The 16619-nt window shown below is 41.5% G+C and overlaps 4 protein-coding genes across 4 annotated transcripts; 2 read left to right on the top strand and 2 right to left on the bottom strand.

Moving 5' to 3' along the window:
• Positions 1–293: 293 nt before the first annotated feature.
• On the top strand, positions 294–3001 carry LOC118120752. Its single transcript, XM_035176003.1, has 6 exons — positions 294–501; positions 629–774; positions 892–953; positions 1073–1186; positions 2208–2306; positions 2755–3001. The coding sequence occupies exons 1-6, from the start codon at positions 379–381 to the stop codon at positions 2916–2918; spliced, it is 708 nt and encodes a 235-aa protein (XP_035031894.1). The 5' UTR covers positions 294–378; the 3' UTR covers positions 2919–3001.
• A 467-nt stretch (positions 3002–3468) lies between these two features.
• On the bottom strand, positions 3469–10680 carry chic2 (cysteine-rich hydrophobic domain 2). The gene is made up of 6 exons (XM_035176016.2): positions 10363–10680; positions 8795–8849; positions 8356–8511; positions 8150–8206; positions 8002–8061; positions 3469–6793 (listed from the first exon to the last, which is right to left on the bottom strand). The coding sequence occupies exons 1-6, from the start codon at positions 10491–10493 to the stop codon at positions 6743–6745; spliced, it is 510 nt and encodes a 169-aa protein (XP_035031907.1). The 5' UTR covers positions 10494–10680; the 3' UTR covers positions 3469–6742.
• A 1025-nt stretch (positions 10681–11705) lies between these two features.
• rhbdd2 (rhomboid domain containing 2) lies at positions 11706–13691 on the top strand. The gene has a single exon (XM_035145126.2). It carries the CDS (start codon positions 11964–11966, stop codon positions 12927–12929), a length of 966 nt encoding a protein of 321 aa, XP_035001017.1. The 5' UTR covers positions 11706–11963; the 3' UTR covers positions 12930–13691.
• A 120-nt stretch (positions 13692–13811) lies between these two features.
• On the bottom strand, positions 13812–16338 carry LOC118100252 (OCIA domain-containing protein 1). The gene is made up of 8 exons (XM_035145138.2): positions 16130–16338; positions 15846–15930; positions 15112–15165; positions 14964–15011; positions 14642–14771; positions 14401–14561; positions 14103–14270; positions 13812–13980 (listed from the first exon to the last, which is right to left on the bottom strand). The coding sequence occupies exons 1-8, from the start codon at positions 16181–16183 to the stop codon at positions 13943–13945; spliced, it is 738 nt and encodes a 245-aa protein (XP_035001029.1). The 5' UTR covers positions 16184–16338; the 3' UTR covers positions 13812–13942.
• Between the last annotated feature and the right edge of the window lie 281 nt (positions 16339–16619).

Here is a 16619-nt window from a genome sequence, read left to right as displayed (position 1 = left end):
GTAACCTCTGCAGAGCTTACTATTATAAAGACTCAAAGGCAACTCCAGTCTGAGAATTTCATTATTTCAAATCTCAAGATGAATTTCCATCACAGAACTTACAAGTTAAGGTGTGATAAGGAAAACTAACTGAACTTTATGTGAAGAAATTAAAATCCACACCCACCTGTATCAGGTATAATATGCACCATTGGTAACAGGGTTCATACTCTTTCTCCCCCGCTGACCTTCCCGTATCTACCACATTGCAACACAAGTGTAAACAGAGGACGATTTAATTTGGAATGAGCCTCTGATGCACCCGTTTTGTCCTGAATAAGAGGCAGTCAGCTTGAAACTGTGACCAGTGAGATACACAGACACACTGAATCAGGAGCCATGATGATGGAGGTTGTTTATGTTGCCGTGGCTGCGCTCAGTCTTCTGTCTGTCGGACAGTCGGCTCCTGTGACGAGCTGTGAGACTCTAATCCAACCTGTTGTAATCCAGGGAAGAGACCAGGTAAAACGCACTCTCTTATCTCACTTGCCCCCAGTTTCTCACAATCTCACTTTGTGCATATTGTTTTATTTTGAATGTGACCATATCTGTCATTTTACGTAACTGAGGTTGGGACTGTCGCTTTCAGCTGCTGGGGAAATGGATATACATAGCAGAAAGCACAACCTTTCCAGGGTCCAGGTTGCTGACCGATCGGTTTTTGGAAAGCGGCTGGGGCAAAACCACGGCTGCCAACGAGAGTGATGCCATCAATCATTATCAAGTTCAAAAAATGTAACATAAAGCTTAAATCTCACAAGTGAATCAAAAATACTGCCTTCACATTTAAAAAAAGTTGGTAGCACAATTTCAACTTTTTTTGTTTCTTTTTTTTATTTGTTCTTGTGAAAGGTTTGGCCGATGCTTCTCTGTCAGAACTAAGCTGACCTTGCAAAACAGCACTCTGTATATGGGTGAGTAGTATTGATGGAACCTGCACTGCGCAAACAGATATGAACTTTGTCTCTAGCATTGCAACAGCCCTCTGTGCATGTCTTGATTTGTGTGTTTATATGTATTTGTGTGTCCATAGTGAAACCTTACTCTTCTGCTGTCACCCTGCTGAATACTGGCTGCTTCGACTGCCTTGTTTTCCACTCAAGATTCACCCTTGGAGGAAGCACATACATCGGCCTGCAGCTCCTGAGTAAGAATAAAGACACACAGACTGATGGGAGATGTAGTCACAGTCTGTTCTCTGCTAATCCCCTTAATTAGATACCTGATTAATCAAGGTACTTCATTATAATAGTGATCCAAAATTCCTATATATTCCAATAATGTCATGACACAATGATGGACTGTAAAGACGGACGACATGCTCCTCAAAAGTGAAGCCAAAGGGTCTCGATCGCCACCTGGTGGCTGGCTGCAGTGTAGGTCATAAACCCTGCCTCCCCTGGGACATGTATCAAAGTAAAAAGTCAAACAGATTTTTCTCAGAGATGTTTGCTGCCAGGTTCAGTAGTTCTTATCACACTCATGTTTGTCCAAGTTCTCATTTTTTCCACTAGTTTTAATTAGTTATTTGATGCTATAAAACAGGGTGAAACATTATGATTGACAGCTGAGACTGACTCACGATTGGTCGAGCGTATGTATCAGCTCCATCCCCCGATTGCTACCTCACAGATTCTGGCTACAAATGCACTAGATGGCAGCGTTCGTATCAGGGATATTTGTCATTTATTTCTGGATAGTGGGAGGAAGTGGGAGACGTGTCGCCATCTATATATACAGACTGTGTGGTGGCCTGATACAAACATAGATGCAGTATAATTAAATCTAAGAGTGTGTTTCGAGGTACTTGTACTTTTACTACTACTTTTACTTCTGATACATTTAGTACATTTTCCTGATAATATTTTTTACTGAAGTGGGATTTCATAGCATTTTACTTTGCAATGGAATATTTTTGCATTGATAAATTTGTAGTTTTCCTCAATATAGTAAAGGAAGTGAACAGGCCACCTCTCCCACGTGTGTCAGAATATCATGTTGTCATATTTCTTGACTGGGAGTCAGATTAATCACAAACTGAATCTCACAGGAAGCAAGACTTTTATAGTCAATTTAGGGATCAGCAAATTGTGTAATCTTTGAATTTACTTGAATGACTGTGCACACACTCACTAGTTCATCTGCTTTACACCTGCTCTGTCCCTCAGGCAGGAGAAGTGGAGTGTCTGTTGCTGAGAAGGAGGAGTTTATCAAGCAGGTAGAGTGTCTGAACTTACCAGCAGCTGCTTTCATGGACCCAGAGAAAGGTACGTTCATGTGAGCGATTCAGCTGCAAGTGTTTAAAGCAATTTTTTATTGCATATTTATATTTCTTTTTATAATGTGAAAGGTTTTTACCGTGCATGTGAATCCAGAATGTACCGGAACCTTTAGCTGTCTAAACAAAATTTGAATGGCGTCTTCATTTGTGCAGCAGCTGCAGTATTTCAACTGTTGTGTGACCATTAACAAACTTAATACAGCACAACCAGCAGTAAAATGCACATCTGTTACATAAACACATACAAACCATTGCAACTGTTCATTGAATTTCCAAGTGAAGTTAGATTTATATTAGATCACACACGTTTTTCACTCTGCCTATAAATCCGAAGCACTGGTTTGACTGTGGGATGATAAACTTGTGTACCTGTGAAATGCCCTGTTCCCTGGATAAAAAAGAAAAATGAATTCACAATCCTCTCGACGTCGCAGGTTTGTGTCCAGATGATTCTCTCGCCGAAGAAAGCGAGACTACTGATCTGTCGAGTGCCATTGAGGACATGAGCTCTAAGGTGTTAAGCGTGCTTGGCGACATTGCAAACAGCGAGGGTGGAATGGAGACCCTGATCAAACAGATCTCCAGGGGAAGAGCATGATTAACATAAAATCAACTAATCACAACATAATGAAAACACCAAGTCTGTGTGAAGTCTTCTAATAAAAAGTAAGATGAATATGACGTATGACTGTTGTTCTTCTGTGTATTTATATAATAGTTAACTCTGCCAAAGAGGATATGTTGTGTTTGTTTGTCTGTTCGTCAACAGGATTATGCAAAAGCTACTGAACAGATTACCAGGGAATTTGGTGGAAACAAGTGGTATGGGTCAGGAAAGAAACCCATCAGGTTTTGGTGCAGATCCAGATCACGGGGGGGATCCAGGATTTTTTTTCACTTTCTTATAGGGCCCTTTTCAACAATTTCATTGATTTCACAGAGAGTAACTCATGACTCGTGTTTAGGGCACTAATATCTATGAGTGTGCGCAATCCTTATAAAGATCCATATCAGATCAGAGAATTATTGCCTGAAAATGAAGGATTAATGTTGAAAAATACCCTGTGTTGCAGAACAACAAACAGACAAACAGAGATGAAAACATAACCTTGGTGGACTTAATTAAAAATCACACTGAGTTGACAGAGGAGGATGCTCATAGCCTTGTTTATTGGTAGTTTATTACTGTACATACACTTTCTCATGAGTCATATGTACATATACCTTTCTCTCCCTCACACACACACACACACACACGCAAACGAACAGCAAACGCAAGATTATATAAAAATGACTTGTTTTCTGTGCAGGGTTCAATCACAGTCTGAGATCTACGGAGAATATTTGCATCTGCACACACCGTGCATGCACACACACACCACAGATATCTGCATATGGCCATATGCCTCCATTTACACAGAACAGACCACAATCAAAAAATAGAAAAGTGACTGATGAGCCGATTGGCGACCCACTGGTATAACAGATAAACTAAACCAATGTCCAAGATTTGTGGGTCTGTGGTATAAAACTGCTTCCTGTCTTAACAGAAAGTCCACAGACAGATTCAATTGTTTTTTTCTTCGGGGCATGTTTCAATTTCATATCAATCTCCAGACACATCGTTTTACAGCCGTTCAAGTCACGTGAGATGTATGTTACGTCGTTACTTGACTCCCTGGTGCAACTTTAGAACATACCTGACACTGAGATTTCTCCAATGCTACATATTGTTTTTCTAGAATAATCCCCTGAGTGTGACCCGTACAATCAACCAGAGCCGAGCGACTTTCAACTTTCCGTGTAACACACAATCTCACAGTGTCAGTCAGTGTCTGGGTGGTTTTGATAAATCAAGAGGTGGACTGAGTGGGAGATGTTTAATCCATATCTTCCTTCTCCCCTTTCTCCCACTTGATGGTAAATGATTGTATGTTGAATAAAATTGATATGTGCTATATGATGTGATCTGTAATATATTGCCTTGGGCCATTATCTCAAAGCAGGATTGATAGTTAGCCTGATAACTGAAGTAAATTGAGCCTGGAACAGACTTTATTACTTTATAAAGTTGATTTAAAAACCTTTAGCTAACAGTTGTTTATTTGCACACCCTATAGTTAGTGCAACATCAGGATTCATTGGAGTAGGGCAGGGCAATAAAACAATAACAAGAATTATCGCAATATAACAAAGTAAATTTAAAAAAGTTTAATATATATGGATATATCGCTTATACATTGTACAAGCATGGGCAGCCCTAGTTTGGAGTCATGTCCCAACATCTGATGTCCAATATCCACCAAGTATTTGTTGTGTGTCAGCTGTTTGGTGCCGGACAGGTATCGTATTGTAGGTTCATCATCTTTGGAAACATCTACCTGCTGCTGCACACAAGAGTAATGAGGGGAGTGAGAATGAGTCGGTACAGTTACAGGCCGGGAACCAAAAACAATGATCTTAAACACGCGAAAGGGTCCGTTTGACTGACGGTTGGTTTGTTGGCAGGGTTACGCATAATCCAAGGAAAAAGGACCCATTCAATTTTATTGCGGATCTGATAGGGTGTCTTTTGACACTTTCCATGATTTCCCAAGGAACAATTCATGGATATTGAAAAATATTCAGACATATTTAAGGGACAATTTGGTCCAGATCCAAATAAAAATCAGGTGAATTTAAATGTTGTTTCATAAGGGGACTGCTGGGTGCTGGTGGAGGTATGCGTTCTACCGAGTTTCTAGTTTTCTCTGGATTCATTGTTAAAAGTAACACGTTTCACTTTTGCTAATATAAAACACAGCTTTAAAGACCATGATGCTGATCTGGGAGTAATCAGATTTTATTCAGTGCAGTTATGAAGCTGACTTTAATAATCCTGCTTCGTGATACAGAACGCTGGTATTACCGTACGCCTAATAAAGAGGATCGAACACTCTTACGTCGCCCCAGGCCTCTCAATTTAATGAGTCAGATTATGTCTAAGACAGAGGAACTTTCTCAGAAAAGACCTACATCCTCAACTTGAACGCTCATATAAACAGGCCAAGGTTGGCAGATAAGGAAGAGAGGCCCATGTGAAGGTGTTAAGGACAAAGCGATTGTGTGCTTTAGTGTTGACACATGTCCAGAAGACAAAAAAGGAAACAACCATACCTTTGCAGAAAAAAAAACAACAAACAACTGAGGCCTATTTCACAAATGCACACTCACACATGTATAAATTACAACAAAAGTAACAAAGATCAGGTGTGGCAAAGAAAATACTTCAAAGAAAGAACCCGGCTTTGCAGAGTAAAGCGTGTCTTCATGTCTGATTTGTCTTTTTTTGCATACGTTTTGCCCTCAGACTTTTCTCACACACACACAAACATGGTGAACAGGTTAACAAGCACAGACTGCCCCCTTCACCAGAAGAGTAAACAAAACTTGAGATACTAAAAAAATATATAAAGAAACCAAGCGTTCCTTTCATCTACACCAGTGGCCTCCTCACATGTTCCACTGTGACTCAGACGCAGTTGCCTGGCAACCAGCCAATCACCTGCACACACACACTGGTGAAAAACACAAATTGTTCCAGGTAAACGATGTAGCATTTAAGACCCAGTCATTCTATGGGGAGTACAGTCAAAGTGTGTGATTGTCACTGGATTAGGGTGACGCACAGTAAGTGTGCAGAGATATGAAAGGAGGAGAGAGGACAACAATGTCTGGTAGTTGATAAGAAGTGACTTTTTTTTTTGTGAGTTAAGCCGTTTTGGCCACTGGCCCAACACATTTCAGTGGGACTGGTCAGTCCGCTACTGAGTTGATTTGGATGAAGGTTCCTTTGGAGTTCCGTTATGTCACATTGCCTCCACAGCCTAGAACCGAGAGCACCAGACCAACTGATACAAATGCACTGGGGTGTATTTTTTTGCAGGTGAAGTTGGCGGTGTGACGGTAGGCAACGTATGAAAGCGTTGGTTTTATCATGGTCTGACTGTGCCATGTGCTTAGGTTAGGGAACATACAAGTGACAAAAAAGAAATTCCAGTTGTAGCTTAGAGAACTCAGTTCGAGAGTCCAGTCTCCAGCTCCTGGCTCTGAAATCAATAATACTTCTCGCGGCTGGGTTTCCTCTGACATCCCACAGGCTGGTAGCGGCTCGCATGGCTAAACAGTGTGCCAGCTCGTCCGTAGGTGAAGGTTCAACGGTGAATCCGCTCCAGTTCTGGAGCTGGGATGCTGGATTTGTAAACAAGGGTGTAGATGGAGTATGCGTGGGACAACGAGTCAAAAAAGGATTGATGCTACTTTGTAAACAAAAAATATTGTGTTGGTGTTTTGGGATGGGGGAGTTGTTAAGGAGCTTGACAGCCATCGTGGTTCTGTGGCCGAGCTGGCAGCAGTGGTGGTTTGAGATCAGCCACAGTTGGGCTAATCCGGTCTGAAGATGGGGATCTTAGGTAGGAACTCTATTAGGATTACCTGCAGGTGATAAAGAGAAAAAAGCAGATTGTGGAAGTGGAAGTGTGATGGCATTACCACCAAAGTAGCCATAACTTTACTATCTCTGTTCATTCCGGGTCAACAGTGCAAATCGGTGCTGCAGGACTTCTTCATGGTCCTATCAGATTCACAGAATCTTTGCATTAACATGGTGAGGGAGCTTGATTTCCTGAATGTTAAATTCACTGGATTATCCATAAACAGACATCCCATACTGTTTCTCAAATGAATAATCACCATATGTGCAATGTCATATTGCTATTGGGTTGAAATATGGTTCATACCATGGTTAAGTATTTATCACCCATCCCTATGTTGACTGCGTCAGCAGGGGTGAGACGAAAACATGCAAGTCAATGCAAACCAATATCAGCATTGTGTGGGAAAAAATGCAGCCTCTTCATGTATTTTAACGGTGGCTACTATCCAAGAAGAAGTTGAACCTGCCTCAGCTCTTGCAACAATGTAATGTCACATCAGGTTGGTTACTGCATAATATGAATGTTGGAATTTTGCGTTCGTGCTGTAGATCGTGGGGACTCAGGATAAAATGAATTTAGCTGTGAGATATTTGTAGTTGTAAAATCTTTCCTCAGTGTTTGATAACAACCCCCCCATGCAGGAATATGGTAACTGATGAGTAAAGATGTTCAGATACCAATTCTGATACCTGAAACATTGCATATCGGCCAATACAGAGTACCATTCCAAACCTGAAGTCTTGCATATGGTACACATCGCAGTTGTTTTCTTTTGAGACCTTCCAGAATCAAATATTGCCAAATTGTAGACATTTTAGCTAGCACTGGCTAATGCTACACCACCAGAAATCACTTTTGGAGTTTTGCAGTTTTGGAGCAGCGAAGAAAGAGTGATTTCAAGGAAAATATACATTGCAGTTTTAACTGAGTTAAACTAATGTTCTTTAACGACGTGGTATCGGATTGGTACATAGATTTGCCTACTCGCCAATGCCTCACCTGGACGTTTGGGCAGTATCTAAGGCATTCCCGATGCTCGCATCATTATCGGAATATTTCTACTGATGAACCGACATATTATGGATCATTTATCAGCACCTCACCAGAACCACAACATACTCAGCCCTGCACACCTTTTATCAACCATGTGCTGTAAAACCAGAAGACAAAAACAGAACTCAAACACTAACCACGGCTGATACTTACATATTCCATCATGTTGTTGGTTTCACACTTCCTTTTGCTTAGTCTCCAATGCAAACACAACTGTAAACAGAGTGTGACAGGGATCAGATAGTGTATATAACATGTTAAAATACTAATGTTCAGATAGCCACAGGTCTTCTCTACTCACCTTGTGGTAAAGTCTGCTGTTCTCCCACTCCAGGAGCTTCTCTATCGATCTTCTTGTCTGGAAAACAACAGTGATGTCAAATTATATTGTTTTTGTTTCTTCAGCCAACTAACCTTTTGTGAAAGTGGATTTTGGATACACTGTTGTTGCAAATCAGGTTTAATCACTGGATCATATGAGTGATGGACAGTGGGTGAATGTCTCACCCTCTTGCTGAGGCAGATCACAGGCCACAAACTAAAGCCCAACGTGCAGCAGCAGCAGAGGCAGCCGCACAGGAGCCACCGCACGTTCACCGGCAGCGTCTTCCTCAGGCAGCTGTTTACGCGATTGATACTGGCTTTGAATTCCTCCGGCGCCACCTAAAGGAAGCACATTTACATGGTATAGTAAATAACTGTTCATGTCCGTAAATGGCAGGTTAATGTGGAATTTAATATGTATTTTGTCTTGGTGATGAGAACAAATTATGTGTTGATGTTTGTGCCAAAGGGGAAAAGGCAACATACTGCACTGCGGAGGATCTAGACATTTTTATGTAAAGGTAATAAGATTCAAGTAATATTTATGTGATGTAAATAAAGTGAAAAATGTGAGAATTTACCATAGTTAACATGTAGTGACAAATAACAACATGACACTCACCTTCCCTGTAAGTGCTGAAGGAAATTCTGACTCAAATTTGTTGCTAAGCCCAAACCTGAAGGGGAGAGGTAAAAAAAAGTAGACTGTTATATAAACGAATACACAAAAAACTATATGTGGATAATTGGCTTGAATAAAAACATTTGCCTTGTGGCATTACATCTACTACATGTGTTTTTAGCATTTTACTCAAATAAGTCAATTATTATTGTTCAGAACTACAACACGGGCATAGCAGAATGTCATTAAAACTAATATTTTTCACAAATTGAAACTCAGTAGTTTGGATCTAAATCTACAGAGTAAATGAAAGCTGCTCTCCTCCCTACCAGACTGTAGTAGACGACATCGAAAAACTTCAGTTCCTACTGCCACCACAGCTTAATGTTAATAGTCTGCTGGAAACAGTTGCCTGTCTCTGGGTAAACTTATCGAATTTAGGGTAAAATATATTGATTTCAGTATTGGAAAAAATACACAAATTCATGTGCATGGGTTATTAAATCAGAGGTAGGAACTATCTAATAAAAGCTGTACTTTTTGTACAGTATCTTGTGATGGTGTGCTTGCATTAAAACACCACAATGAGTCCAGGGCTGACATGATTAGCCAATTATCACCTTTAAGTCAATTAATCACAAACAGTGAAAGAAACTTAAATATTCTCTAAAATATTAGATTTGATTATTCTCCGGTGTGAAGAAAAAACATTTTGAAACCAGTGTGAATTCACAGTTATTGGAAGCAGCAGCCACCAATGTGACTTTGTCAGAAATCATGTACACGATCGTGCTCTGTTAGTTGAGTTTAATGCTTGTTCTCTTGTGGTTTTGTTTAAAAACTCCTCGTTTCTATGACTGAACTTTGACACCGATTATAAAAAAAGATTCAATGGAATAACAAACTGGGGTTAAATGGGGTCACAGCTATTTCTTGACAAGATTCCCAAACTGTGTTGAAATCAGTTATCATTGATTTCATTACTTCATCGAACCTCAGCAGACAATCAACAATCGATGAATTACAACTATTTAAACAGAAATGTCAATGTTTACTTTTCGCATCTCCTCAGACAGGAGATGTCTTTAATAAACTGAACATCTCTTCAGTTTCGAACTTTCATTTAATTTAACACATTATCTGACATCAACTCTGAGAAATCGAGATGAGCCTTTATTTCTCGCCACCATTTTAGATAAGACTAATTTAATTTAGCAAAAATAAGTGACACATGCATCGATAACGTATACAAGCATTAGTTGCTGCCCTGGAATAGAAGCTAGACCTGAATACGAGGAAACAATAACACTGACAACAGCTAATGAAGCAACCATCCGACCTAACGAGGCACAATATTTATCAAATGATCCACTTCAGCTAAAACCAAAGCTACAGCCACTCCTCGCTGAGTTAGCTCTATGCTAACGGTAGCTCGCAGGCTACGGTAGGTCACCGGCAGCTAACTCAGCTAGCAGCCCGCTAACCACGGGAGCTCGGCGGCCGCCGGTCCCTTCACGGTGACGGTGTACAACCCCTCTCCCTTCCCGTGGGCCTCGCCGGTCGCTTACACAGTGACGTGGCCGGATCCTCGCACCACCACCGGGTCCGGAGCGTACTTGAGGAGCTGCTCCTCCGCGGCCCTGTCCTCGTCCTCCTCTTCCTCCTCCTCTTCGTAGATCTCGTCAAAGTCCTCCATCATCGCACGACTCGGCCTCGCGCTTCCCGGGGGGGACACCGGGAGAGACACGGTGCCGACGGACAGAGGGAGCTTACCGGGGAGAGAGTGTCGGGAGAGCCGTGATACACGCGGGGGAAATAAATCAGTCCGTCCCGGAGAAGATTCAGTTCACATCGTTCACTTCAGCAGAACAGAAACAAAACATCAACATCCGCCGCAGTAACCGCACGACACCGGAAGGGGGGCAGACGTGCTGACGTCTCATTTGATTCATTTATTATTTATTTAAAAAATAACACAATTTAAAGGCGATCATTTGACATCATGCACAACTCATCGTAGTTATTTTTCTAAATCACAAAATAGCAAAAAATATCTATCGTCTATATTTTTTTTAATTAAACATTTAAAAAAAAACTGCTCATTGAAACAAAACAAAAATCAATATCCGCACAGGGGAAATAGAAAAGTCAAAATATATAGTCCCTGTATGTCATTTGTGTCATATGTCATGTGCCCTGTCTTATTTTAATCTCTTGATTTGTATCCTTCTTTATTCTATATGATATTGTACATTAATAAATATTTCTTCTTTAAAAATAAAAATACATTTGTAGTTAGTGTAGGTGTGTTTAGGTATCATCAACACAGTGGACAGAGTATGACAAGAAGTACTTATTACACAGTGTATGTATTATTACTGAATTATAACCTCTGTCAATGTGGAGCCAGCTTTGACTACTAAAAAGTTACTGGGTCTTTTCATCTAATCAGTGCATTATACAAAGTACATTTTAAATATCTCAAATTGTACTAAAGTTTAGTCCTTGAGAACTTCCCACCACTGTTGCTACTATACATTATATTATATTTTTACTATTTGCTAACAACAATTATAACAACCCTGGCGCGACCAGTCTACTACTACTACTACTACTACTACTACTACTACTGCTAGTACACTACTGATAATAATAAACCGGAAGATAAGCAAATACTAGTTCAAAATAAGATACGAACCACGGCAATACGTTATATGTAGCCTTCCTCTTGCCCCAGCAGGCTTTAGAGAGCTGGAATTTTACAGTTTTGACTCACTTGCAACTCATATGTGTGAATTATTTAACTAATCCACGCAGTCACAAGTAACATGTAATCAAGAATCTGCCACCGTTCGGTTAAATGCATTTTATTTTGAATGGTTTGACCGGACATACAGTCGATCCAGCCTTATTCTGGTTTGCTTCGTTTACTTCTCCACAGTCGTGTTCATGCTGCCATCAGCAAAAATGATTTATCTGTGATTGTAGAAGTTGTATTCATCCAGCTGCATCAGTTTGAGAAGTAAACAGCGGACACCACGTGGACCAGACAGTACTTCCTGTTTCAGAGGGAGCGTGGAGACGATTGAAGCGCTGTTGGTTTGGTGATTTCCTGGTTATCGCTTGAATCAGTTCAATTAGCCGTGAATGACTGTAGTTAAATAGTTCAATGACAGTTATGGATTACTTGAAAATAATGTCAGAGGTTGTAAAAGACCTGGTTCCTGTCATCACCTGTGGTGTTTTCACACTGGCCCTGCTATCATGTGCTTTGTTCTTTATTCAAACGTACTTCAGCTTAACTCAGGGTTTCCTCAGTGTCGGCGCCGCTGTTTTCCAAAGTGGACACATCCACAGACTCTTCGTGTTCCCCGTCTATCATAGAAGTTTAGCTCAGCTGCTCCTGAACATCACAGCCCTGGTGTTCCTCTGTGGCAGCCTGGAGAAAGGTGTGGGCACCGTCCGCTTCCTGTCTGTCTTCCTGCTGCTGTCCACCACCACCGGCCTGTGTTACAGCTTCCTGGATCTGCTGCTGCAGGGCGACAGCAGCCAGACTCACACCGAGGGCCTGGTCCCTGTGGCCCTGGCCTGTGTGGCTCTGACCACCATGCACACCAAGGTGACCAAAGGGTTCCTGTGTGGAGTCAGTTTCCCCGCCATGGCTCTCCCCTGGGTGTTCCTCATCCTCGCCACCGCCCTCTTTCCTCACTGTGTGCTCCCCTGTAATGTCATTGCCATCCTGGTCGGGTGGATGTACGGGAAAGGATGGTTCTCTCTTCTGGAAGTGTCAGAGGCCAGGGCAGGTGTTGTGGAGAAGCTGATGCCATTCAGGCTGCTGAGGAGCATCTGCGGTGTCCTGTTTGTCCCTGCCTCCGCAGAAGAAAGGAGGAAGACCCTGCTTCCACAGATCAATCCAACACCAGGATCCTACCCGGTCCAGGCTTATGCTCCAATATCAAGCATTAAGCCTGCTGCTACTGTGACGTACGAAGGCTGGCCCAACTCAAAGAGTGCTCTGTCTGGTCCCACTCCTCCTCTTCATTCTCACGGACATGGACCGACACATAACTTAGGACTCAGTCACGGCCACAGCTGCAACCACAGCCACCACGCTCACAGCCACGGTCAGCTTTAGTTCTACACCCCACATATGCAGATAAGCCATATCTTGTACTGCTTCATTCTCCAAAACCACAATAAGTGATAGTGCACCTGCTGCAGCTCTTGTCACCGAGTTGTGTGGACTACGAAGTAAAAGAAAAAGGCTACTGACAAGATGATCTACCTTCTTGAATGATCAAATGACATTGAATGTTTTAATGTGTCAGGTGACATTTGTGCATACTTTTAATTTTGACAGTCTTTTGTATTATTTGTTTCTTATTTCTGCAAATAAATACATGTGTATACGGCATAAACATTTTACCGTCACCAGATAAAAACTCTAATTTACCTGTTGAAAATTGATTGGAAAACTTCAATGGACTGGGAAAAAACAATGTTTCAACCCTACCAGATCTTTATCAGGTACGATAGAGGACAAGGTGTAACAATATATGGGTGAAATGCTGAGGTTGATTACATCCTGCTGATGTCATAGGCAAGTGGTTTTTTTTTTTTTTTAACATCATTTTTATGAATAGGATTATTTTTGTGATGCAATGTTTTTGCCAGTATTTCAGTTTTTCATCTAATTTGGATCACTTGATCTTGATGTCAGCAAAATGTCTTTTTGGCGATTTAGACACTCACTTTAAAGTTTTAAGAGCTTCCATCCATTTTTCCCTTTAAAACTCAATTGTTTATATTTTGTTGGTTTATAGCTTTACAACAACTAATCTAGTTGGTATACATTCCCCTAAACCAATGCTCATATTATCGACTAACAAGCAAAAATTCAATATACCATCACTTGCTTCTGAAAAAACTATATTGAGTGCATGCAGCTGTAAAATGTAGCTTCAATATTGTTTTTCTTTTAATTCAACTCAATGCCAAAGCAAAGACAGAGCAGTTCTAGTCTTCAAGCGGTTTGGTTTAATAGATTCACTTACAAATACATACGGATCACAAACTCATACATTTTCATGTCTCCTGAGGCTTAGTCTGACTCAAGTGTCGTATAATCACATCAGCTCAAATAAGGACTCATTCGTCCCAGGAGTCTCCATAGACGTTTTTCTTTGCTAAAAGACAAGAGAGAGAAAAAGGAAAAATAAGTTAAAAACATCAGATGCACCTGAATATAAACCCCTCATCTTTTCCAAACCCAGCAGGGGTTCAACACATTTACGCAGCAGCAGCTTACCCTCTTTCTTGGGTCTTTCTCGCTCCTTCTCAGGTGTTGTTTTGAGCAGCGTTTCAGCCTTCTGGGTTAGTGCAACCTCGTAGTTCTCTCTGTTTTTGACCCTCAGGTCCTCATAGAGGATCGATTTCCTACTGGGCTCCTCCTCGTCCATATATGACTGGACTGACGCTGATGGGGACAGGGACAGAGAAACATACACATTATGTTGATTAGCAAAATGGTCCGAAGGGTTGATTTGTGCAGAATACAAAAATAAACAAATTTGCACAGTGCAATAATCAGTATTTAGTTTTTTCACCTGTGGCGCTGAGGTCGTCTGCTTTGGGTGCCTCGGTTTTGAAGCCGTACTCATAGTCTCTGCTGTTGCGGGCCATTGGGCTGGTGGAATCTGCTGGCTTGAACATGGGGTCAAATGACTGGTTGTCTGGGTCACTCATCTCCGTCTGGGGACCCCTGGAACTGTGAGAACACAATAATGGTAAAGGGGAAGTTCAATAGATCAAAACATGCAGTAATACAAACAAGTGTGCTATACTCACTTTTGTTGAGGCTGCCCCGTCCTCAGTCTAAGAGCTTCTCCCAGAGGAGAGCTCTCCAACCTCTTGAACTTCTCCTGGCACGTCTTCATGTACGACATCTTCCCAACCAGGTAGCCACAAAAGCCAGCAACTGGAGACAAGCACAGAAATAATAACCCATGTTAGAAATTCCACACATGGGACATTTTCTCTCTCTCTATATAAATTAGTTTAATGTTGATATGATAATAGTTATCTGAGGTGTTGTTATAACAGTTAGTCGACACTTTGATATAATGGTTCTGAGTGTGTTTCTCTCCCATCTTAACATTCAAGAACTCACAGGCCACTTTGGGTAGCGATCCAAACCTTGGAGATGCAGACAGGGTCCCTACAAATAAAACGGAATATGGTCAACTTAAAAACTCCACACGTGTTTACATCCGTTCACTGATATTTGGTTGATTACTCCACATTGTGCACAGTCTTACCTTTAACAACCAGGGCTTGGGTGAGAGCCATGCCGACCACAGAGAAGGGCACCGCTGTGAAGGAAGCACGTTGATGAATACAGAGGAGACACAGAAGCAAATTTTCACCATGTTAAATCAAAGGAATAGTTCAGCTAAAAATCATTATCCACTCATCACTATGCTGATGGAGGGGTGGGTGAAGTGTTTGAGTCCACAAACCACTTTTGGAGTTTCAGGGGTAAACAGCGTTGCAGCCAAATCCAATACCAGTGAAGTAACTGTTAAAAAAAAAAACTACTTAAAATGCCTCCATACAGCTCCTGTGGTGTCATCCAAGTGTCCGTAAGCCCAGACATTCAAATTCGACTCAAAACAGCGTCATTTACACCATGTTTTAAACCTAAATGTCCTCTGATATGCTTATCTGTTCACGCGTGGATCACAGCAGACATTTAGGCTACAAACATGGTGTAAATGAATTTGAATGTCAGGGCTTCCGGAAACTTGGATTGCACCTGTTGTTTTGAAGAAGTGGTCACCATTTACTTCATTGGTTTGGATTTAACTGAAACATCTTTTACCCCTGAAACTCCTAAAGGGTTTTGTGGACTCAAACACTTCACCCAACCACTCCCCATCGGCATTGTGGGGAGTAGATAATGAGTGAATATTCATTTCTGGGTGAACTATCCCTTTAAAAACAGCAGTCTGACACGTGTGTGTGTGTGTGTGTGTGCATGATATGAACTTACACCTGTACCAGAAGCTCTCCTGGTTGCACTCTCTGAACACAGTCTTCTCCTCCTCCGTGGGGATGTAGTCAACACCCACTGGCATCTGCACATCAACACACACACCACATGTATCAGGATCCATGTTGAATTCATTAGTTAGTTCACAGACAATGGGCTCGTCGGCAGACAGCGCCACTTCACAGACTAACTGATGAGATTAGAACAGCAGGAGACAACAACAGCATCATCCAAAGTGAAGCTAACTCTGGAGCTAACACGTTAGCATCCTGTAGTTTGTTTACCTGCGCTCCTCTGCGCTGCTGCTCCTCTGAATAACCCGAGGCGGGGGACGACATGTCGGACACGGATTCAGCGCGTGTGTCCGGGTTCAAACCATGTGGGATAACAAAGTTTGTTACACCACTGTTTTCACTGACTCCTTCACTATGTCATTGGCCCCTGGTAACACTGACACACACACCCCGGAAGTGAAAACAAGACGCATGTGTAGGTCAGATGAACGGACAAAGTGTTGGTGTCATAATTTATACTTGTGAGCGAGTACTTATAAATAATAAGCAGGTTAATCATAAACCATCGGTTTTAAATCCTAATAGAGCACGTAAGTTCTGCCGCTGAGTTTTAAACAGGATCTTTTATTTTGAAAGTTCAAGGTATTGAAAAGTCAACGTACGCCCCCTACTGGTTATACATATAATGATCGTTTCAGCATTATGACATTTCATTGCATTATATCGTAGACATATCATGTATTTATCACTATGTATATAT

This window comes from Hippoglossus stenolepis, chromosome 2 (genome assembly GCF_022539355.2).
Source record: "Hippoglossus stenolepis isolate QCI-W04-F060 chromosome 2, HSTE1.2, whole genome shotgun sequence".
NCBI classification, from domain to species: domain Eukaryota; kingdom Metazoa; phylum Chordata; class Actinopteri; order Pleuronectiformes; family Pleuronectidae; genus Hippoglossus; species Hippoglossus stenolepis.
Note: the sequence above shows the minus strand (reverse complement) of the source record. Positions and strands in the feature narration are given on the sequence as shown.